Raw genomic sequence first — 23,962 nt, forward strand, 5'->3', positions numbered from 1 at the left:
TCCAGCAGCAACCTTAGTTTTTCCCAGGAGTCTCTCATCCAGGTACTGACCAGGCTCACACCTGCTGAGCTTCAGTGGGTTGCCAGTTGTGAGTTGCAGAGTGATATGGCTGCTGGCATATATTTTTCACATCTAGGAGGGTAGCTACTTCATGAACACTGAAGTACAGAATCCACCTACATGATGTGCATTATCCATTACGTGCCAGGAGCCCCATTTTACAGCCAATCAGCTTCATTTATCAAATTAGGGGGAACTTTAGGTGGGCCAGATTATACACACCCAAAGGGGTATCGGAAGAATGATGTTTTCTATAGCACAGTGTCCCCCGTGACCATACTGGTGTTCTGGTTTTTCTGGTCCAGAGAAAAGAGTGCCACCTACCGATCAACCAACACCACTTACCACAGACAATTGGATTTCCAATGGATATCTCCGTTTACTGAGAAGGTTGAGGCTTGCTGAGCTACAAGGACATACCACTGTCGTGAATTTAAAAAGAGATTCTAGGATGTGTCACCATGTGCAGACTTATCACTTCTGCAGCACAACCACTTAGTTCTGCAAAGGAAATTCACATCAGACTCCATATTCTCATCCGCTATCACGATCTCCTCTCCTGCTCCAAGGCCTTCACCTCTCTGAGATTTAGAAGTGTCTTATTAAGGTGCTTCTGCACTCATGGAGGGAAGCCTCTTCTAAACCCATTATCTTACCCTTCCTTAGAGATGTACCAATACTTTATGACTCAGGTTTTCACCTTTTATGTGATGATGTTCATGAATATATTTCCAAGACCTTTACATATATAAATGTATATTTCCTTTACATTTCAGCTTCTGAACATAAAAAATAGGAGAGAGGAGAGATTTCTGATGAATTAGGTACTCAGGAAATGACTTTGAACAGCTCACTTACAAATTTTAGACATGTACAGGAAATAATTCTCATGTGAGATCTGTCTGAGCATTAAAAGACTTTTAACTATCAAAGAAAGAATCCAAGTGAGTAAAGAAGTGATAACACAAAAAAGTACATTTGACTGGCAAATTAGCTGCCTGCGTGTAAGCACCAGGTCACATCCTCTAAATGTGTATTTACATCCTGAATGCCTCCATATTTTCTATTCAAAACAGCCACGTTGTGAACCAGTTCCATTTTGAAGGACAAAAGATTAAAGTGTAGCGTAAGAATTTCACAAGACAAAAATCAACACAGGGCTTAGTTTTCAAAGCTGTGAGCCACCACATCAAATCCAAAATCAAACCTGGGAACAAAAAAACAATTGAAATAAAACAAACTTTGCCTTTTGGCTGTGAGTAAAAAAATATTCCTAGAAGAATCTGCAGTACATTCTGTTACACTAACTTAAAATATAGTCACTGATTCAATTAGTGATGTTTGTAGATGGTAAAATAGGAGGCAAACGTTGTAGAAGCTATGAAGGAAATTCTAAAATATGAACATAGAACTGAAGGGTTCAGACATGCCTGGCAGATGCCATTTAATATAGACAAGTATGAAGGGTTCCATGCAGACAGCATGGACATACATTACAAACAAACAAATACAGAACCATTGATCCCAGAGCTCAACAACTTATGAAAAATGTGTTTAAGTTGTGAAGATTCTGATACTGAAAGATCGCTCAGGTCTTTGAGACAATAGGGTGGCGGGACAATGCAAAGGGCAAAAAATCCTAAGAAGTTTCGTTAAAAGTGTGGGATTCAAATGAGTAATGTTATGTATAATGTATTATATTGTACATCAGAAGGATTTCAAACTTGAAGTCCTACAATGATTGAAGCAGTTGCAGGCTTCACTCATAAGATGCCTGACAAGTCACAGGCATCAATTCTATACAGCAAGCTTATGATACCCTGGCCAACTCCAGTCCATAACCCTGGCATCACCACTGTGTGGACATCCTGCTGAAATTGGCTTTTTTAACTTGCCTCAAACAGTATTTACTTTATGCGGCGGAACATTATTCGATTTATGCTTATTAACTCAAAACACTCAGGAGATATTAATGGATTTTGACTAAAAAGAGGAGAGTATATTAAAGAAAGCTACAGAAGTTAAGCACGTGTTATATGTTCTTTAGTGCAAACTCTGTTTTTTTTTATCCTTTCTTTTACAATTGCAGTTAATCGTAATAAAATAAAACAAAAAAACTGGAAAGCTGAAGGTTTAGTTTTCTTTTGTAAAACAATCCAAAACATAGTTTTTTAAATTTCTGTTTCAAGTCAGTCACTGTAGTAAATTTTGTTTTTCCATTTATTAATTCCCTTGTTTTGCACCACAGAGGAAATTTGTGATGTAGGACACCCAAGCTTTAACACTCATTTCAACCACATTCTGTATTTCTCCTTTTTCATTCCATGGTTGAAATTTTAGCAAGTAAAAAAATGTCAAGCCTCAGTATCAATGAACTGTAGTCTGTTTATAGAATAAAAGAGATGCACAGTAATTCAAGAGATGTTTTAGGGGTGATAAGGCACTTATATGGAATTAGTTATATTCTACAACTCTGTTTTAGAATTAAAAAAATGATTTATTATAAAATATAAAATCCATTGATCTTCAAAGAGTTAGTGTTAAACCAAAAATTGGGAAATTGTGTTGATTTAGACACGACTGGCTTCAAATATTATGGAACTTTTTAACAATTGGCAGATGGATTACGCTTATAATGACAGTCTTAAAAATTCACAGCTAGAATAAGCACACTGTCCATCAAACATTAGTTTAATTAAATGATAAGGGAATTAGTACCTTGCTTAAGAGTAGACTAGTTTCTGCATTTTCCAAAGAGTCACCTCTCCACCAAGAAACCCCCTTATCAGAATTTTTACACCCATCAGTCAGGTACAGTAAACGCATTCCCCTGCCCTACTTTAATGCCTCTGGCGGCCCTCCGGAACACACAGTTTGCAATACATAACCACTTATTCAGAGCGTCTGTGGGAACAATTAGAGCAGTGATGACAGCTGGGGCTTGAGAGAGGAGATGTCCTCATTAAAGAAACAAGGCTAGTAGTTTGGAGGAGGGAACCAGCAACAGAAAGCTTATTTTTAATAAGGTCTGAGCAGCACATAAAGACCCTCTTCCCTAACAGACACGTTTGTGTCCCAGTGTCATTGAGCCACCAGCCTAGATTTCCAGGAATGCCAGACAGAAGAGCCACACTGCAGTGACAATGAGGCTGTATTCTATTAAGCACTTTTTTTCTGAAACTTGCTTGTCGGCAAAAAAAAAGCATTTCTGTACAGTTATACAGTATCTGAACACATTCGAATCTTAGACATACATATTTCAAATTAGCTGCCATGCATTGCATTAAATAATGAAACCCTTTTTGTACTTATAGTTTAGAAAGAGCCAGTGGTTAGCAAGGAGAATCAAAAAGACTGATTCTACAATAAATATTCCGTAACTCTGCCTAAAACTAAAAATGAAAAATGAAATCTCTTCCAACAAATCTCATGATGCTGGGACAAAATTACTTCATTATTTTCCGACAATTATCATTTGCATTCAGATTCAATTCTAGTTCCAAAAAAACTTTGCCTTTTTTACATGACTACACCTAGTTGTATGTCTCTCTATAAATATTGAGAACCATTAAAACTGCATTCCTTCCAATGGTAGAAAGGACTGCTGATGACTGAGACATTTTCATAAATATTCACTGACACATTAGAATATCCCTTGGAAATTAATGAACTGCCCAGACATTAATAGATTATGAAGTCTAGAGGCAGAGTTGAAAAAAGAGGAGTGAGAAGCTACTGGGCTATGCACAGAACAGCCAGCTATGCAGAGGAGTCATTCTGTGGTTGAAAAACATACTAAATAAAGTCTTTGTAAAATCCTCATGCTTACAGAAAACACATGCTAAATTAGACTTAACAAGGAGAAAACATAACCAAATATAACATTCTGGTATTGATAAATGCATGCATTACTGTTACACAGATTCTATACACAGATTGCTATATCAATGTGATTTTTCTGCTGCTGGTTAGTCCTTTATTGCCTCAGCTTCTTTTCTTGTATTGTACAACATGCTTAAAACATGTTCTTTTGAATCTGTAAAGATTTACAGGGTTGACCTCAGGTATTGGTGAAGGACAACTGTGTTTGTGTAATACGCTTTCCAGCACTATATCACTCATCACAGATTACACATTTTAAATTATATGTTAATCCAATATTTGTTTCTGCATACCCTGATAACTATGATATTTTTAATGGTAAAATATAAATTCTTGAAGATTATGCTGGAGAATGTACAGTAGCCAGAGATGAAAGAAAGCTTTAGAAAACCAAATGCCTTCTGTATAATTAGTTTAAGACATTGTTCACTGTGTTTTTCTTTTGGGCAAAATCACCCTTGGTCTGCCCTATTACATGTAAATGATCTTCTGAGGACAGTCCCTGGGGTAAATCTCACCACTCCATCTCACCCCTGATCTCAATGCAGGGCAGCTCCTTATCGTGCTCAATCACTCCTGACTATCAATCTGAAATGTCATCATGTATGCCAACAAGACAGAGAACGTGAAAAAACTCTATATAAATTGCACTGTTGCAAAATTCCTTGCCATGTTGTGATGTGTTTTGTATCTTGTGAGCTTCCACTACCATTTTTTTCCTTATTACTTAAAGGGTTTTGAGTTGATTTGTTGACACTGCCATCGTCTCAACTAAAGTGTCATGTGACCCAGTTCCGTAGTAACAAATCATGTGAACATAGAAACAGTGGGAGCTGCCCCAGGAGGAGCAAACGAGAGTAGGCCCTGCCCCTAGAAAACTGTTACATTTGACCACAACATAATGAGGCAATTTTCCAAGAAATACCACAAAAAACACTTTAAATAAACAATAAGGCATTGATGCATCCATAGTGCAAAAAAAACAACAACACTAAACCAGAAGACTGTAGAAACCATCCCTTTTCAATATGCTTTTAATATGTGTGAAAATAAATACATAAAATAACATTGATAAGGCTATTACTACTGTATTTCTTTTTCCTTGTATTCAGGTCCCTCGTGTGTTGACACTTGTCAAAAGGCAAAAGACCATGGCTCTTAATGTATCATTTACAGTGGCTATCAAATGTTTTCATCTCCCTTTGGCTTTTTCACATTTTATTAACCTACAGTATGGAATCAATGTATTTAAACAGGCTTTTGTTTACATTGATTGACAGTCTACAATGTCAAAGTCAACGTCACATAATTAGTTAAATTGAGTACACCCTTGTGAATTTAAGGTGTTTCACATGAGTTCAGGTCAAATATACCTATCTCTGGGAGGTCCCACACCACCCCACCAAAACTTTATCATGAACACAAAGGAACTTCCCCAACAAATCTGGGATAGGGTTATTGAAAAGCACCAATCAGAGAAAGGGTACAAGAAACATTCCAAGACACTGAATATCCCCAAAAGCACAGTAAAGTCCATTCTAAAGAAATGGAGAAAACGCGGCACGACTGTGAATCTGTGTAGAACAGGTAGCCCACAATAACTGACTATCTGGGTGAGGATAGCACTAGTCAGGGTGGCCACCAAGAGACCTGTGACAGCTCTAAAGGAATTTGAGTCTCCCATGGTTGAGTTGGGAGAAACTATGCTATGAAACTATAACAAACAATTGCTCGTGCTTCATGGGAGAGTGGCAAAATGAAAGCCATTGTTGGAAAAAAAAATCTACATCAAATCTTGACTGTAGTTTGCCAGAACTCTAAGACCAAGTGGAACAAGATTCTATGGTCTAATGAGAACCCAATTGACCTTTTTGGCCTCAAAGTGCTATATTTGGAGCAAGTGTGACACAACACATTCTATCAACACAATCCCTACAATTAAGCTTGGTTGTGGCAGCATCATGCTATGGGGATGTTTCACTGCAACAGGGCTTGGAAGACTTATGAAGATAGAAGGCAAAATGGATGCAGCAAAGTAAGTGAAACCCCAGAGGAAACCCTGTGGCAGTCTGCAAGAGACCTGGGACCTGCAAAATCATTAATCTTCCAGCGGGACAATGACCCAAAACATACGGCCAAATCCACTCTGAAGAGACTTAAAAACAAAAAAAGTTAATATTCTGGTTGGCCCAGTCAAAGTCCAGACCACAATTCTAAATGAGAATTTGTCAAGAAGGTAGCTTGAACAGTTTTGCAAAGAATACGCAAAATCTGCAGTGTCCAAACTTGCAAACTTGTTACAGACTTACTGCTAGAATTTCTGCCAAATGTGCCTCTACCAAATTCTGACTCAAGGAGGGTGAACACTTATGTAATCAGTTACTTTGTGTTTTATATTTATAATTAATTTAGAAGTATATAGATAATTTTATTTTTAATTTGACATCATAGAATGTTTTGTGTCAATAAATGCCAAACAATTCCAATTGAATACTTCCATACTGTATATAAGATTCCATGTTATAAAATTTTACAAAGCCCAAGGCGGTGAATACTTTTGATAGCCAGTTTATGTGATTAAATTGAAGAGTCTGTTATTTTGTTCTTTTTGTTCTTCTAGAGCTCAGTTTGGAATGATTTAGATCATTGAGATAGCTGATCTGTAAATAATTTCTAAACTTTACTGGAGATGTATATTTTGTCACACTGCTTTTAATATACACATCTAGTCTGAAAAACAAAGCAATGCAGCATTTTAAATATCTTTAAAAGCTAGAGGCTAGAAAGTAGTAAAAACCGTACTCGAGCCTTGAGGCTCATCTGCTTGAGCTCAACCCAGTTTTAAGCAGACAGAGCGCATGACAAGCCCTGGATAAGCCACAGCAGGGTTATCACTACCTAGTTGGGGTAAAGCAGCATGTTCAAGGGTACATTAGCAATGCCCATATGGAGAACTCAGACTCATAACCTTCCAGTTGTGAGTCTAGGACCTTAGCCAGTCAATACTCTATGTTCTGACAGCATTGGTTCTCAAGGAGCTGGTTCTGTCCCAGAGAGTCTTATATATCTGGTTTGGTCATGGGGTCATATTCTCCTAGATGGTGATATCTATGCTGCTTTTCTTCACGTTTGCGTCAACATATTTTAAACATGCCTCTTGTAACCCTCTGATGTGACTACCTCAGCTCATCTGGGGGAAGAGAACCTTCTTTGGGGTCTGGAATCTGACATGTGAACAACATGACCAATCCAAAAGGGATGATGGCAGATGATCATAGCTTAAAAGCTTCAGAGAGAGCACCGATATGGTTGTGTTTATCCTCTGAGGCAAATGTTTTGGCGATACAACTCTCGTCCTTTTAAGTGTTTCCTGTAGGTCGTCCATTTTTCAACTCTGTACAGAACAGTGGGAATGATGGCAGGTGACCGGTTTGCTCTCAATTTTGATGTAATGATCAACAAACAGCCCATTCCTAGGGTTCTCAAAGGCTGCACTTGAAGATTTCATGGGATACAGGATCCAAGAGCCTGGGGACCAAGTCTCATTCTGCTGCATGCTTGGTCCACGGAATAGAGACATTCCAGGAACACCATCTTACTCTGCTTCTGCTTTGAGGACTTGGTTGCCCATGTGCTGTACATGGAGATTGCAGGAATCGTCAGGGCAGTTGAAGTTGTTGCAGTCCTGAAGGAGCCTTCCATTCTTCTGCCTGTCAGTGCTGATCCTGGAGTTACTCATTGACCAGGGTCCGTGGCGAGGATGTGGGAGTTTACTCTGGAACCCCCATAAATACAGACAATAGAATAACGGAAGGGTTCTTTTCGACCTCCTTTCCAGAGGTAAAATTGTTAAGATCACATTAAAAAATATCTCGCAATGCTCACAAAACACACAAAACAAAACACATGGGAGTTAATAAAATACACGGCTTTTTTACAATAAGAGAACATCTCTCAACACTCAGCATAAAGAAAAGAAAGTGTAAAAAATGAATATGCCATGTGTCACTGGATTGCAAGATTATCTCATACCAGGACCATGGAAATTAACACCTCTTGGCTTGAGCTGAAGCATTACCTTAACATAACTCCAGCTTGTGGCAGTTGTTTTCAATATTAATTTCCTTTCCAGCAGCCCTACAGGATGGATGTGTACATACTTTCAGGAAGTATGAGGCTTTTCTTAAGAAAGCTGTTGCTGTAGATAACACATCATATTTCTGTTGCTCTGCTGTTTTACGGTACAATTCCTTTCCCTTTCAGGCACCTTAATGACATTCTGAATTCCCTTGACAAATACAGTGCAGTGTTCTCACTATGAAGTGTTTCACTTGTCAAATGATCAAAACTCTTACTCAAATACAGTTATTCCACTAACAAAAGTTTTAATAGTATGAGGGGGCAAAATGGTGAAGTTTTAATTGGAAACTGCAGTGTCTTTAAATTGCCAAAGTACATAACTGGCTTTTGCCTGACTGCAGATCCTATCACTTGTCAGTTTCCATTACTTTTTTTTTCATTTAAAATGTCTTCCACTTTCTCCTGCCTTACATTCATACATATAAGGATATAATAAGCACCAGAATAAAAGCAATGAGTGCGAATACCCTCCATATCAGAGCAAAAAAGATAAAGGGTTGGGGTTTTGATTACATCAGCCAGAAAAGCTTTTGCCCCAAGAGCAGGCTAAGCTAATAAACTAATAAGTAGGAACTACGTCTTATTCCAAGCAGTGAAAGAATTCTCACTCAGGAAAGCTCATCTCCACTGAAACACAGTAGGTTTTGTTAGACTTTTTTTCCCAAAACAACTGAAAAAGAATCTCAAGATGATCTATTTTATGTTCCCAAGCGAAACTGAACTTAAACTTAATAGGTAGTTTTTCTACCAAAGAGTTTACAAATTGTGTTTGAAAAATATAATTCGGCAGACTTGTAATTGTTAATTCAGATGAGAGATGTACCAGAGACTATTTTTATTATTCCTATTACTTTAACAACCAGTACCAGTGCACTCCAGCTTCACTTCATTAATCCCAGAAATTATTTAACTATAATAATTTATAAAATACTTTACAAAGAATTAGCAACAGCATCGAGAATCAATATTTTAGTGTTATGATTACAACCCTAATTGTCACTTGGAACAAGGTTTATTCCATGCTGAAAAGAGAAGAAAAGAAACACAATTCTTCTTCACACCCAAAGAAGGCTCTTTCTTTTCTTCTCTTTTCAATAAACTTTTAGTTGTTCCTTTTCAGCCTACGCATGCTAACGCAGCGACCTACTTGAACTAATTGTCACTCTCCAACTGTGGTGGGGATTCCCCAAGTTTAGTTCACAATTGTCTGAGCTCTGCTTTGCATAAAACTGAGAAACACTAAGACAGGTCCCTCTAGGCTTTCTGGTAGGTAGCAACTTTGGCAACTCAGGAGCCTGCGTGGCGTGCAGTGATGTCAATGAGAGCCCCTCCTTTTTAGTGTTAACTCTCCTGTAAGCCTCTATGGGCTTTGCAATGCTTCAAAAAGTTGAATGGTTCTGACGGGTGGGTTGGAGGAGCCTGTCTAGCAGTAGTTCTGTTTGTGTCATACTGGAGCTCCTGCTGTGAGCTCAGAAATAAAGAAACAATTGGTGGTTAAAAATGAAATTTTACATAATTAAAGAAATGGTTAGCACGCACATAAGCTGCAATAGTTGAACTGACACCAAATATTTTTACTGATATACATTAAGATGTGTGCAGGAAAGGGTGTGTAAGAACTTTGAAATTATCTGTGTGTAAGCAGTACCTAATAGAAGCAGATAACACTCTCCTAACCAAACATTTGCAATACAAAACTAACCATACTTTGTAACTTGAAACTCAGAAATAATCGCTATAACTAAAGGTTCTAAATGGTAAGAATACTGAAAGCTCACATTTCCTCTCTGACTTGCATTTTCTTAGAAAATGAAAACATTTTGTGTATAACTGGACTCTTTGCATTCAGTTGCACAAATGATTGGTCTATGTGTGGTTAATATGTCAATATTCAATATCTTAAATATGTCAATACATGTTTGTTCAGATATTAAATAACAGAACCTGGTAATGCAGTCTGTAAATAATTCGGCAGAATTGTAACTGCTAATTCAGAAGAAAGACATACATGTACCAGAGACTATTTTTACTATCCCTATTACTTTAACAACCAGTACCAGTGCACTCCAGATTTACTTCATTAATCTGGATTTAGCTTGTGATTTTGTCTAGCACGGATGACATTCTTCACTAGGAGGAGTAGCTGTAAATGTTTCTTCATGAAACAGACCAGCATTTCTGCTTAGACGTCACTTTTGAGTGGCTGGTGAAATTTACAAGAAACTGGACCTCCAGGAAAAAAGACGGGAATGTACAGTACCAAAGTTCAACAGCATTTACCACAGCTGGTCAGCTCCTCCCTTGTTTACACACACATTTCTTCTGACACATTTGCAAACCTTGGAAATCCCAAAGGATTTTCAATTTGCAATATATTCACAGAGATTAATTTACATCCATAACTATGCAAAATGAATTTATGCCAGACTTCTTTTGCAAATAGTGCAGTGCAGATGTACTAAACAAACAAAAAAGGAAAAGCATCTTTAATTGTTGGTTTTCAAAATATACAAGACGTTTTTCACCCGTTTTTCATTATTAAAGTTATGAAGTAATAAGTAGAGCAATATGTACTGTCATTTTAATAATATATTAAGATATTATTTCTATACTTCTAATAACCAAAATATTGATTTCAAAACTGCTTTGGAGCCAATTACCAGTATCAAACAATTAGTTCCAAAAGGAATGTCTAACTGCTTCTTTAGTGACCCTAATGTTGAAGTAACTACAACCACTAAACAAATCAACAATCCTATCTACATTAAATTATGAGTGCACGTGTGTTTGGTGTACTGTACATCAATTTTTAAAAAAAATGGCAATCAGTTTAACAGTATCAAGTGTAGTACCTATTAAGTGGAGTAATTCATTGAATTACTATTACAAATTAATGCAATCTTCAATCAAAGGTTCAACCAATATTAGCACCTCTTATTTGTAAATGCATTTTATGCAATAGCTTTGTGGTACCTGACAAGCACTGAATAAGCAATGAATCCAGAGAGTATGGTAATAGGCAGTCATGATTAGGATGTTAAACTCTTGATTTTACAATTATCATCAATGGAAAGTCGTGTATGCCTGCTTAAATCAGGGACTGTGCTAGATGAGTATACCAGTGTTTTTGATGTATATTCACAAATTTGATTTAGTATACAAACCTTCCGTAATCATTCAAATCTTTGATTGAGGAATGTAGCAATTAAAAATTATTCATTTGCAGGGCACCACAAACACAGTTTTGATTTGCAGTTTATAAAATAATTAACACATAGCTGTAAATGTTCTTCTTTTGCATTGTGCTGAAACTTTCAAGTGAGTTAATATAATGTGATAAAGAATATAAGTTTTAATATATGTGATGTAAACTGAGACTGGGATTCTTCTCTTGAGGAGAGGTTTGTGACAAGGTTTGCCCTTTTAATAATATAAAAAGGTTCACTTCTAAAAAAATCTTTTGATTCACAGTTTTCTTTATGATTTATAATCCAATATTTATAACCTATCCATCCTGTTAGTAAGGGGGGGGACTTTTTTCTTTCCCTTTTAAACTTTTTTTAATTTATGGACTTCTGTTAGTATATGCTTAAAATAATCTACCACAAAAAGTTGCAATTTATGATTTTTTTAACTTCTGTTGTATTTCCTGAAAAGCCTCTCTAATTTGAGACTACTGCAAACAGAAACTGTAGTGCAATGTAAATGTAACTATGCAGACTGACTGTATAGCTAGTTGTATGAGATAAGATACAAGCCTCACACGCTGGCTGTATCTTAGCATTAGAAACAAGACGCCATTTTCAAAATGCTTTGCTTCCAATGGGAATTTAAGCACTTGAGTGTTTTAAGTACAGGGCCCAGGGCACGTTCCTGTCCTCACATTCCTTTGAGCATCTGTATGAAACAGAATGTAAGCAGATCACTGCTCATTAGCCGGGAAAGAGCTTGTCACTACTCTCACTTCTCTGGTCCTCAAGAGCTCAGTTAAGCCAGTGTCTCTCTAGGTCTCTCGCACCGCAGGCTTTAGGTCTGGCTCTGCAGGAGACATGACACCCTGAGCATCTTCATTTCTTCATTCAGCTCTGCCTCTTTCATTCCTAATCCCCTCTACGTTTGCTGCTCTCCTTCTGTCCCCTTTTGGGGCACCTCTTAGGTTTGTCATAAGATGGAGCTTATAAATTCAAAGAGCTTTATTGGCATGACAGATGAATTACAGTGTTGCCAAAGCAACAAGATACTCTCAGAAGGATTTACATGTCCAAAGTACAATCGCCTCTCTCCTGCCCTAGGCTGCAGATCTGTCAAAGCCCCAACAACCACGACCTGTGGGAACGGAGATTATCCTCATGCACTTTTGCTGGAACGAGGGAGCTCTTCTTCTATCCTCCAGTCAGTCTGAGGATGGGAAAAAGCCATATCTTGCAGGAGACTGGGCTGCTTTTCCTGCCCAACCAGCGTTCTTTCATAGGCAGCCTCTCTTGTCTGCCCCTTCTCTACTCCGTGGTCTATACATGAGTTTTCCGTCACTCATCTACTAGCAGGGTGAAAAACCAGACTCTTTCAAACAGCCTCCTTCATGAACAGCTGACGTCTCTCGGTGACATGTTCTGAGTTCCTGGGACACGGTGTATACGGTACTCTTGCCCCGGTAATGGGTCATTGCACACAGCTGCCCTTTCTACGAGCTCTTCCCTTGTTGATACTGTCAAGATGGCCCCTCATGCACAGCTGCCATGAGCTTTCAGCAGTTCACTAGGTCAAAGCCTCGAAAATGCAGGCCTTCCTTGGTGGAGGCTTGCAGTAGACAGCTTCTGTCCTTTCCTGAACACTTTCTTCATACACCTCCCAAGTGGTTACACTCCTGTGGCTGGTCCTCGCAAATCTTCACCAAACACGTTTACATTGTCCTGTGAAACTCCAAAGTGCTGCGTGTGACCCCTGCCTCTCCGACAGGTCCACGAGGGTGTTGGTGGTCCCATGTGGTTGCCACTGTGTGGTTCTCCCATTCAATTGTAGTTTTGAAATGCTTAATGTGGTTGTCAAGAACAGCTCTTAGCGCTTACAGTATACACACGTAAAAGTATTTCTTTTCAAATGAATATTGTACATTACAAGCTGCACTTCTGTTTGCCTTTAAGTGCAATTCTTGACAATTTCATATTCTTTAAAAAATGTACTCCTTACTTGTTGGACTCTGAATTAATGCAGATATTTAAGATATGTCAGAACTGATAAAAGCCTTACTGGTGATTCTCCTTTAGAGTTACTTTACACTCCTGTCAAATGTGTCTGAAGGCCAAAAGAGATTGAGAAGACCGGATGAAATATGTTTGTATTGTACTGGATGCTGCACATTATTAACACAATTTTCAGCATAAAAACCCCTCTATCAAGTCTTTAGACTGTTAAAAATAAAGCATACCATATTTGATTTTAATAACTCCAAACAACCTCTGTAAGTAAACTGTTCATAAAACCACATCCTCTGACTTGATTTGAGACTTGATTATTTTTGTGTTTGTTTCTTTCTTTTCTGGTCAGTTTCCTTGCCCTGTGTTCCTTGCTCAGTAATTAAAGAAGCCTACCACGACTTCCAACAAAGACAATTCACTGAAATAAACTTGAATTTTTATATTGCATGATTTAATTTGAAGTAGAGAGTTTTCACTGTGAAAATTAGAAAGAAGAAAGACACAATGTTTTGTCTCTGGAGCCTTATTCACCTTTTATGTTGGTTGTCACATGGGGAAGATTCCTCCAAGATGCGTTTTTTGTTTCACAATGTATGTTGCCAATTATAGCTTCTTAATAACATTTTAATTAATTTTTCTCTTGCCCTCTCGGTAGAATGGAGATCTTGTAAAAATAACCACTCTTCAGGGCTTTGGATTTCACTGTAACAATTCTGGAGAAGTGATTTTTAGAAATAACTACAGTATTTCTTTACTGAAACATTAATGAAACATTTAAATTTAACAGAATTAGCCACAATTCTACAGTATGATAGTTGTAATCCACCCAGGTGATTGCTGACAGTGAAAAATGTTGGATGTCTTTACTTTAATGAGCTTCAGTTCTAATTGATGTTGATATCATTGATCATCCCTCGTTTCAAATTTACTTTAAACATTTGACCAAAAAGAAAATTAAAAAAAAAATACAACGGTATGACCAAGTTTCAACCTTGCGAAAAAATAATTAAATTGGCACGAAAACAATCCAAACATTAATATAACACCACCAACATATTACAAAACAAATCCAAAAACTCAAAATATGTGCAAAATCTCAACAGGTAAAAATAATTTTCCGATGTTGAAAACAGAGAGCACCCAGTAAGTTTCTGTGAAGAAGTACTTTAAGCCAGTTCTGGAACCCAAAAGCTTGTTTTAAGAGGAGGGTAAACGACGACTTTTAGGACAAAGCCGTTTTATTAGTTTAGATTAGTTTTCTAGTGCTGAAACAGACTGGCATCACATTAAAAACTGTCATACTTTAACTCAAACGTGTAGTGCATCTTGACTGAGCGGGCCAGCACATTGTCCATCACCACCAGTCTGCATCGCATTAAAAACCGTTGGTCAGATTATAACGCCCATTGCAGCATTATTTTGATTCAGCTTTCTCTTGTCATTCTGCACTTCCTGTATTTGCAAAACACTTCCTTAGTCTTTAAATACTCTGAGACTGTGACCTTTTGACCCTAAAGCCGGTTGTTTCTTCTTAACCTAAAATGTGAAAATGGACATTCGGCGACGACACACTCTGTCAATTGAGACGAGAAACTCACCCGACAGTCCCGCTGGAGGGTTTTCATTAAGGCATTGTAAGTCTCTGCATCAAAGTACAAGCCTTCGTGCATGTCCTGTAAGAAATCCAAGTCCTTGAAAGTGGGAGACGACTTCTCTCTTTCCTTCCGCGAAGCTCTGCGCTTGTATGTCGAACCCTTCAAGTCATACTTGTAGTGCATCTTGACTGAGCGAGGCAGCACATTGTTCATCACCACCAGTCTGATGTTTATGCCCCCAGACTGCACACAATAAAGACCATAAAACTTCGGCAGGAGTGTCCTTGGATTCTGGTTCAAGTTCTGAAAATGGTACAGGGAAAAAAATATCAACCATTACAAGTACAGCCTTTACAGTTAATTCACCTAAGACAAGGTGGCATTATCTTAACAACAGTGAAGGCTGGAAAGTAAGCCTTTATGGGAAGCAAACATGAAAACAAAAAAAAATATTCTGTGTCAAACAAATTTAAATAGTTTTCAAATAGAATCTATATTCCAAATAAGAAAGAGCAATGGTCCAAAAAATCAGGTCCCTGTGGCACTCACTGGTGACGTTTTCCAATTAGAAGTTGTGTCATAAAATAGGAGAAAGGTATTTTTTTAACCTCACTCTATTTCCCATGACACAAAATCAGTTTTATACAGTATGAGACTACAAATACATGCACCACCTTTTCTGCTAGTTAAAAACTATACAATATTGTGCATGTAATGCAACAGAATACAGATTAACAGCATATTTTTGTCATTAAAATTGTATGCACTACATAATTGCTTTAATTTATAGGAAATGGCTGAAGTACTAGAGCGTGACAGAAAGACTCTCATCAACAAGCATTTTTGTCAGATTGGAATATTGGCTCACCATGTAATAACCTGGAAGCAATTTCTGAAGAAACTCAGCTTCTTTGTGCTGTACAGTCTTGATGATGAATTCATCGTCGCTGGTTAAATAAAACAAAGAGCCGCTCGCCCCAGGGTTGGATAGTTCTATTAATGGTTCACTGCAAATGGAGTACTGTGGAATAAAAAAAAAACACAAGAAAGGAAATTAAATAATCACTCATTTCTGCCAGGTCTCTTGTGCACAGGTAGAGATCACTAATTTCAGCAGGATGCTTTCTTGTTTCCTTAAAGAATATAGAATTAATTCGGTTTTAAAACACATTTTACATGCCAAACGAGTATGCATTTTGCCAAGATGTCTAACATGCTTTTCATGATTGATAAAGCAGAACCGCGAAACTAATAGGTGCCTTAATCAAAGAAGGAAAGCATTTTCCTTTAAAAGTATAGGAACTCTAATCAGTTGTTAGATCATTTGGGAACAAGCTGCAGAATGGCAATTTTAATTATGGCTAGAGTGTTCGGTGTATATATTTATATATATTTATATTTATGTATCTGTTTGCTGCATGCTATCTTGGCTGTGGCTTCTCCCTCTACTGCATACCAACTCCTGGTAGACAGCTGCTTTTAAAAACTGCAATACAAAACTTGTGTGTACTTTGAAGAACAATGTCAAAGTACAGACACAGAACATTGGGAGGACATCACTGTAGAAAAAATCCTCCATTTTCACGTTAGAGCTCTACACTCATAAGTACAGTAGAAGGTTCTGTGGCCTGCAAATTGCAGGCAGGGCACTGCTGCTGTACCCTTGAACAAAGAACTCAATTTATATAAATTTCAGTCGCATTGGAAAGTCAGCTAAATAAATTCATAGCAAAAACACAAGCTCATTAAAAACACCCTCCATGCTGTAACTCGTTCAGGCTTCTTTTGAAGTACTCAGAGTGTAGCAGGAGTATGATACTACACAGGGAAAATGGGCAAAAAAAGGAAACTAAATAGAGAAACATGCAAAATAGGCCTTTTAATATACAACATTATGCACTTCTACTTCATTTTTCATTGATTTCATTCTGTATTCCTTTCTATGTGCAATCTGATTATCACTGTGCCTTTGGACAACTGAGGACAATATCCTCAGTCAAGCTCATTCGATTACCCAAGTCTAATGGACAATGCCGATGCAGTTCCTTGTAAAACTATTCACCCTTTAAGTTTCCATGTTTTACTGCTGTATCAAGACTCTTTCAAATAGGATACTGAGAATCTGTGCAATCTCCTCTGAACTAAAAAAACTATGAAATGCTGATCGTATGTACAGTTGATTTTTAAGGAAAAGTAGAAGAAGCACAACTGCGAATTGTTTTTTCACACCTGATCAGAGGTTTTACAACAGCACCTCTAAATCACTTAATGTGCAAAAAAACAGTATTTAAGGTCACAAGATAAGTGTAATAGTCTCTATCAGTGTGCAATTAAAGACTGCACCTGTCTCATTAAGTTCCCTCAGCAGTCGAATTCAGGTCACAGCTCACATAGCGATACATCAAATCGACTGTAAAATAGTCAATGTGTGGTATTTAAAACAAATGTAGCATTTAAAACAAATCAGGGATAAAGTATGAGAGAGACACAGATCAGGATATGATTACACCTCCCTTTGAGTACAACGAAGTCACTCATTAAGAAGTGGAATGTGTATCGTAACACCCAAACCCCACTTAGACAAGTGTGTAGCCATGCAAGTAGAAACCTGGTTAGACTTTTCTAGTTCTACAGTACATCTGAGATAGGAGCCACTGTTCACATATCAACTATATCCAGGTAACTCGCTCAGTACACTGTGCCTTGATACATACTGTATACTTCAAAACATCCTTTAGAAATATGACACCTTTGTGGGGGTGAGTTCGAAACTAAGGCTGGAATACTACATTGTTTAGTGACCTCCTTACACTTTTCTAATACTTAGTCTATACTTTAGTTTGCTTCACAGCAATTTGGAATGAAAAGTTAATCCCACTACGTCTGCACATGACATCTGTGTAGTTCAGGTTATAAGTCATTGTCATTCACCAAACATGTGAATATGCTACATATGAAAACAACATTTGGAAACAATAAAACAGCAAGGAAAATGTAAATAAAAGGTATACTGCTTCATTACTAAAAAGGGAAATTTGCATTCTACCATTGTCTCTTCCTTAGAGTATTTCTAATATGGCAGACTATAACTTGTTTCAATTCACTGCTGTAAGAAGTATCCTGCCTCTATTGTGTGCAACATTCTGTTTAGAAATAATGGTCAAGTGTCTTGATTCACATAAAAATAAACATACTGTATTGCCTTATGATAACATTATGGGTTTTTACTAACATTTGTCTGAAAAGAACTACAGAATAGTGAAAAATAAACACTTGTCATGCACTTTAATGAGGTCACTCATCTTCAATACAGATATAAAGTTAGGCTGAAATGTCTGATTGAAAGCCCTCAATTAGTGCTTAAATGAACACAATTCCCATGAGAAATTAAAACTCTTTCCATTTCAATGTACAGACAATTAGAGAAATCATTCTAAAGTATCCAATTAGCATTTCTATCTGCCTGTCATGTTAGTATCAGGCTGTAGCCTGCAATGAAATATAACTAGCTAGGTCCTTATCCTGGGCATAGCGCACAAACCGGTTAAAGGCAGGATCTTCAGAAAGCAGGAAAGGCTGAAGGGAATGATAGCATTGAGCACAATAAATGAAATTTCTCTTTATTTCCATTCCACTAGTCTTCCACATTCGTATTTGTATCCACTGCTGCCTTCCTCCTAAGTAATGGTAAACAAGGACACATTATTGACCTAGACTGGCAACTCGGATTGTTTGGTAACCAGGATGATCCTTTTGTTTGCAGCTGTGAAAATGTTGTAAAACCCAGCGTTGGAGCAAAGGGATTTCTCTTTGTGCGCACAGGTCAGGAGAGGCTGGGAGCCATGGCATGAAACAGCTCATTGTTCCTGTTGCCGCCTGGGTGAAAGCAGTCATGGAGCTTACCAAGTAATCATCCGGCTTGATCCCGAAAAGCTCTCGAAAGTAGCGGAACGCCAAGGGAGCGTAGGTTTTGAACCGGAAGTCTGGGTAGTGATGAGCGGGAGTCAGGTTGCTGCCTTCACTGAATGGTTTGGCAATCAAATAAAAATCCAACACAGGAAAATACTGGTTATCAATCTGAAACACATGCAATATAAAGCTCATCTCCACCTAAGAGCGTACAATGGTCAGCATTAATGACAGATAATTCATAAAGATGAAAATCTTAATTTGTAAGTAGGACAACAGGATCTTCACTGAGGACTCAAGCAATTAACCCAAGCTTTTGCTGGATTTTGACAGTGAGACGACCCACTTGATGTTGGGCTTTAAAGACATTCAGAAATAATCATGCTGTTTACTTTCACAGTAATACAGACAGCATATTCACAGAACTGGTTGTGATCAGACTTTCATGAAATGTGAGAATACTTCAGCCCCACTCTGTCCTGCTTAAAAAACATAAAGCTTCAATATACCAACCAGTATTGCATTCTTTACTGTAATAAAACACTATTTTGAGACGGAAATGTACCCAAGGGTACACAGGTTTATATTTACTTTAGTAAAACTGTACAACAGGTGTACAATTACTACTGCATGAAGCAAAAGAGCTATTTACAACAAAAGCTATACTTACGGCTGTCTAACCAGCATTATGTTGTGGACAAGCTGATTAAATTATGTTAGGGTATTAATTATTATGTGAAACCTTTCAGTAAAACCCTTTGTTTCAGAGGAAGGTAAAACCTTTTAGAATGAGTTGTTTTTGTTCTTGACAAGGAAATATTTCCAAGGGTTACTTAACTACTGTAGGCTCAAAGCCAAGATTAAGACAAATGTCCCCACTGTGTATAAGCATACCTGTAAGTGTTATGTTCACAATTAAGCTACTGTGTGCATTGCTCTCAAGGCAAATAAAAAGCAATCACTTCAAAACCAGATAAGTGAATCAGAGAACATTTGCAATGTAATTTGAACACAATTAATTGTGTTACCTTTCTTAACTTCAATATGATAGGATATCAGTTCATCCTGTTTGTAAGACATAGTGCTGATTTACTTATATCAAGTAACTATGTTATGAACATAAAGATGTTATTTGGCATTTAAAAAAGACTTCACAGTAAAAGAAAAGGCTTTAGACACCTTTTGCTCTGGTTTGAAGCCTTAAATTATTTGTAAAGGTGGAAACAAGGTGAGGACAAACAACAAAGACAATTACTTAACAATTAACTAATTAGCAATTTTCCAGACAAACTATAAAGTTAACAGTTCTGTCATGAGATAACATATGTACAGTATAAATGTGAAAAACAGCCGCTTTTAATAGTCCATCCTTTGTCACAGAAATGTGAGTTAAATGTTAAAATGTAAAAAACAACAGTTTTTTTTATTTCTTACTGTGTGAAAACTACATAAACAAATCTGCAAAGCCTTCAATTGATGTTCTATACCTTGAGTCGGATAACCAGTATTACGGTAAAAACTACGACATACAGGAATAACAGTTAACAAAGAAACGAGAAAGCAGTTACTGCATTCAAATCAAACTAAGGCAAGGAGTGGAAAACATTCACTAAGGATTGATACGTTTTAGTGTAAATGTTAACCACATCCCAGAATTTGGTCATTATTTCTCCAGGTAAAAGTGTATTAAAAGCAACATGGATTGTAACATTCATGCTTAGGAAATTATTTACATACAGTAGCTTAAAGCACCTATTATTTTCTTAATGAGCACATCGAGTTATCACAGACATCATCTGCACTTCATGGAGACGGTGCTTCACAAATAGCATCTACAACACCAATCACTTCATGGAAGCCAGCAACCTGATAAAAACCTATGACAGGTTTTCTTCCTATGATGTTTTCCTCTTCACAGGAAATGTAACATGTTACCTGGTTTAAAAAGAGGCTTGCATTATCTGCTAGAAATACCTGGATAAAATCTGGAAAAAGTGCAAAAGTCAGGCAACTCCAGTCTGTTTTGGAATAAGCCTGAGGCTAACTAATAGAATCTGCTCTCTGTATCGCTAGACCAGTGCACTGTAGTTTACAGGTGAAGAGTGTCAGGACCAGCCTTAATTCCCTCTTATAATGAGAACCTGAAGTCTATGTTCAGTCATTACTTAGCCCTTGTTTCCTCTTCAGTCCAAGCTAGCAGTCTTTGTCTGATGCTGAAAAAACCTTCCTTTGGAATCACCTTCCACTTTATAAATTAACACCATCCTCCAATCAACAGCACATCCTCCACTTTATACTATACTAATTGTTACCTTTTTATTGAGCTCACAATAACACCCCCCCCCCGTGCTAATTAACACACCTTTACATATGAATGTAACATTAAGCATTGCTTAATGCATACCAAGCCAATACTATGAGCATAATTAATGTTATCTTCCCAACTCATCTCAATGCATTTACATACATTAAAAATATTCATGAGATTTAAACAAAAACGTGGTCTGAATTATATCCAAATTTGGAGTAGGTCTAGGTTTTCCAGAGGCATCCACCTGCTGGAAATCCATCAACAATTTATTTTACTAGAATTTTTGATAGATTGACAGATAGGTGTAATTTTGTATTTAATCGGGCCATTACTCCTATTTAATTATATTATCATGGTTTAATGTACACATTAACTATCTTAACAAATAACATCTTAAATAAAATGCATGTTAAATTAAAGGTTCTTTTCTTTTCTCCAGATACCAAAACATGTTAGCTTTGATCCGTGATTAGACTGTTGGTTATAGGCAAAGCTCATAGTAAACTGGAGTCTATTCCCGGCACACAGGGCTCAAGGCAGGACTTTACCCTTTACCCTAGCCAGAACACCAGCCCAGCATAGGGCATGGGCACATCCAAGCAGCCAATTTAGAGATGGCAATTACTCTGGTGAGCATAGCCTTGGAACCTGGAGGGAAACTGGAGCACAGAAAAAAAATACAAAAAGAACATGCAAACAAAAAATTGCTAGCTATCCAAATTAACAAAAAATACAGATGCCATCTTTAATTCTCTGTTCTGTTCTAAAACCAAGGTTCATATCAATCTTCCATGGCACCAACATTTCTGCTGTGCCTGGAAATGCCTCTTGGCATGTCGAGTTTGGATACTTGGATATTACATGGCTAATATTGTAAATCTGAAACCCGGGGCTTACCTTGGTAAAAACACGCTTTCCACCACATAAAAATCTTGCATGAGAACATCTCTGTCTGGCTTAGAGGTCAGGTTCCCAACTGTGTAGCCTATTCCCAGCTGGATAGCTCCCTTCAGTGCAGAAGATGTTGTCTGAAAAAAGACAATGCTTTTTAATGCTGTTTCTTGTCATTTGGTTTGTTGAAGAGAAAACTGTAAATGAGCACACAAAAACATGAAAATCTGAAAATGATAAACTGTAACAAAGTAATGATAAGTTTTGAATCCCTATCAACATACTCTATATTATAAAATGGTCTATGCCCACATGGAAAGACTAATTACTTCTCATGGGCTGAGCATAAATTGGTATTTAAACTGTAAAACTGAACAGATATTACAGTAGAAACGTCACAGATATTTAAACCTGGATCCTTTTTAACAATATTTAAACAATGAGTGATATTTCACCACAGGCTATTCAGTCAGTATTTTTTCAGTCACTTTATTGTGGGGTTTTATGTTACTATACCACATATTTCCAAACAAGGGCTGTAACTACCTCATGCCTCTTATTCACTGCTGCCTCACTTGCAGGTGTACAACAAAGGCCATTTTGTGGGCCTGTTGCTACACCCAATCAAAGTGGGTCTTTTACATTGTGCTATTTTTTCCTGAAAAAACAAGTAAAGCTGCTGTTTGTGGACTTTTGGATTCTATTTTATATTCAGCTTTGTCCATGACATCAATGTGCATCACGCAAAATACCCGTATATATTTTTTTCCTCAGCACAAAGATTTAAAGACTCATTTCACAACTATCTCATGTCCTCCTCATATGTGCAATATTGAAGTTAGCATGACTGGCAAAGCTTCCTTCATATGGGAAGGCTGAGGCTTTCTCAAGTATACTCCTGAACTGTCTGAAGCAAACACTGTTAGCCAAGTCAGCAGATTGGACACAACCATGTTGTTGTTTTCAGGCTTGGTATGCTGGCTTATGCAAGTCCAGAAAAACACAAGCTTCTAAGTAGTAACTGATTATTTAAGATAAAAAAGGATTTATTTAATATCATTACACAATACCTCAACATGGAAAACAAGATACACAGAACATGGAAATAAATACATTCTTCTGGATCTTTCAAAATGTTTCTAGATGCAGAAAAATTTAAACAGAACATAAGAAAGATAATGTACAATAAGTACAAACTATACGGTTCACACCGATATAGAGCACCACAGTTTGCAAAAATGTAATGGCAATTTGACCTTATTCTTACCAGAATCAACAGAAATACAAAGATACAGATATATTAGAGATATTTGACTTAATATACATTATAATATCAAAGCTGAACATATTAAATGCATGAGATAGTGATATAGAGAAGGCTCTATCTCAATCATCAGTGCTACAAGTTACCTTTTTGTACGTTTTCTCCCCACCTGGTTTCCCCGCCACTCCAACTCCATTTTCAGTAACAGACGACATCTTTGATTAAAGCACATATGTTAATATATAATAATTACCAACATCAGCTGAAATTTGATGCACAGCAATTGTTCACATTAGCTAACTTCCTCTTTTAGTCAGATTTTTCCTAAAATGAAAAGTGCAATTTAAAAACTGTTTGCCAAAACATCAGGTACTGTATGCTTCACTTTGGTGCTTTGCTTGCACTTATATCAAGTGAGAACCAAAACCTGTGCTGTCCCCACTAAGTCTTAAACTGAATTATGAAATGCATTAATTGCATGTTTTAGGGGCTATCACTTACAAAGTGCACATAATGAGAGTTCAGGAGAATAAGTGGTGACAACCCAAAGCTTATTATATAATTAAACATCAAAGGAAAGCTTAAAGGTTATATCTACTACACAGTTAAAAAAAACATATTCCACAACCAGATGCCACATCATCGTTATTACACTTTAAAAGCTATAAATCACACTAAATGGATTTACTTACACACTATCAACTACCACAGAGAT

The 23,962-nt window shown here is 37.2% G+C and overlaps 1 protein-coding gene across 1 annotated transcript in view; it reads right to left on the reverse strand.

Moving 5' to 3' along the window:
- Positions 1-23,962, reverse strand: part of pip5k1bb (phosphatidylinositol-4-phosphate 5-kinase, type I, beta b) — a 68,740-nt gene that overhangs the window by 17,489 nt on the left and 27,289 nt on the right. The window contains exons 3-7 of the mRNA XM_088910224.1: positions 23,394-23,462; positions 21,990-22,120; positions 18,776-18,893; positions 15,741-15,893; positions 14,876-15,175 (exon numbers count right to left, since the gene is read on the reverse strand). Of these exons, the coding sequence (XP_088766350.1) occupies positions 14,876-15,175; positions 15,741-15,893; positions 18,776-18,893; positions 21,990-22,120; positions 23,394-23,462 (771 nt within the window). The remainder of the gene's footprint in view (positions 1-14,875; positions 15,176-15,740; positions 15,894-18,775; positions 18,894-21,989; positions 22,121-23,393; positions 23,463-23,962) is intronic.

Source organism: Atractosteus spatula, chromosome 3 (assembly GCF_055471065.1).
Source record: "Atractosteus spatula isolate fAtrSpa1 chromosome 3, fAtrSpa1.hap1, whole genome shotgun sequence".
In the NCBI taxonomy this organism is placed as follows: Eukaryota; Metazoa; Chordata; class Actinopteri; order Semionotiformes; family Lepisosteidae; genus Atractosteus; species Atractosteus spatula.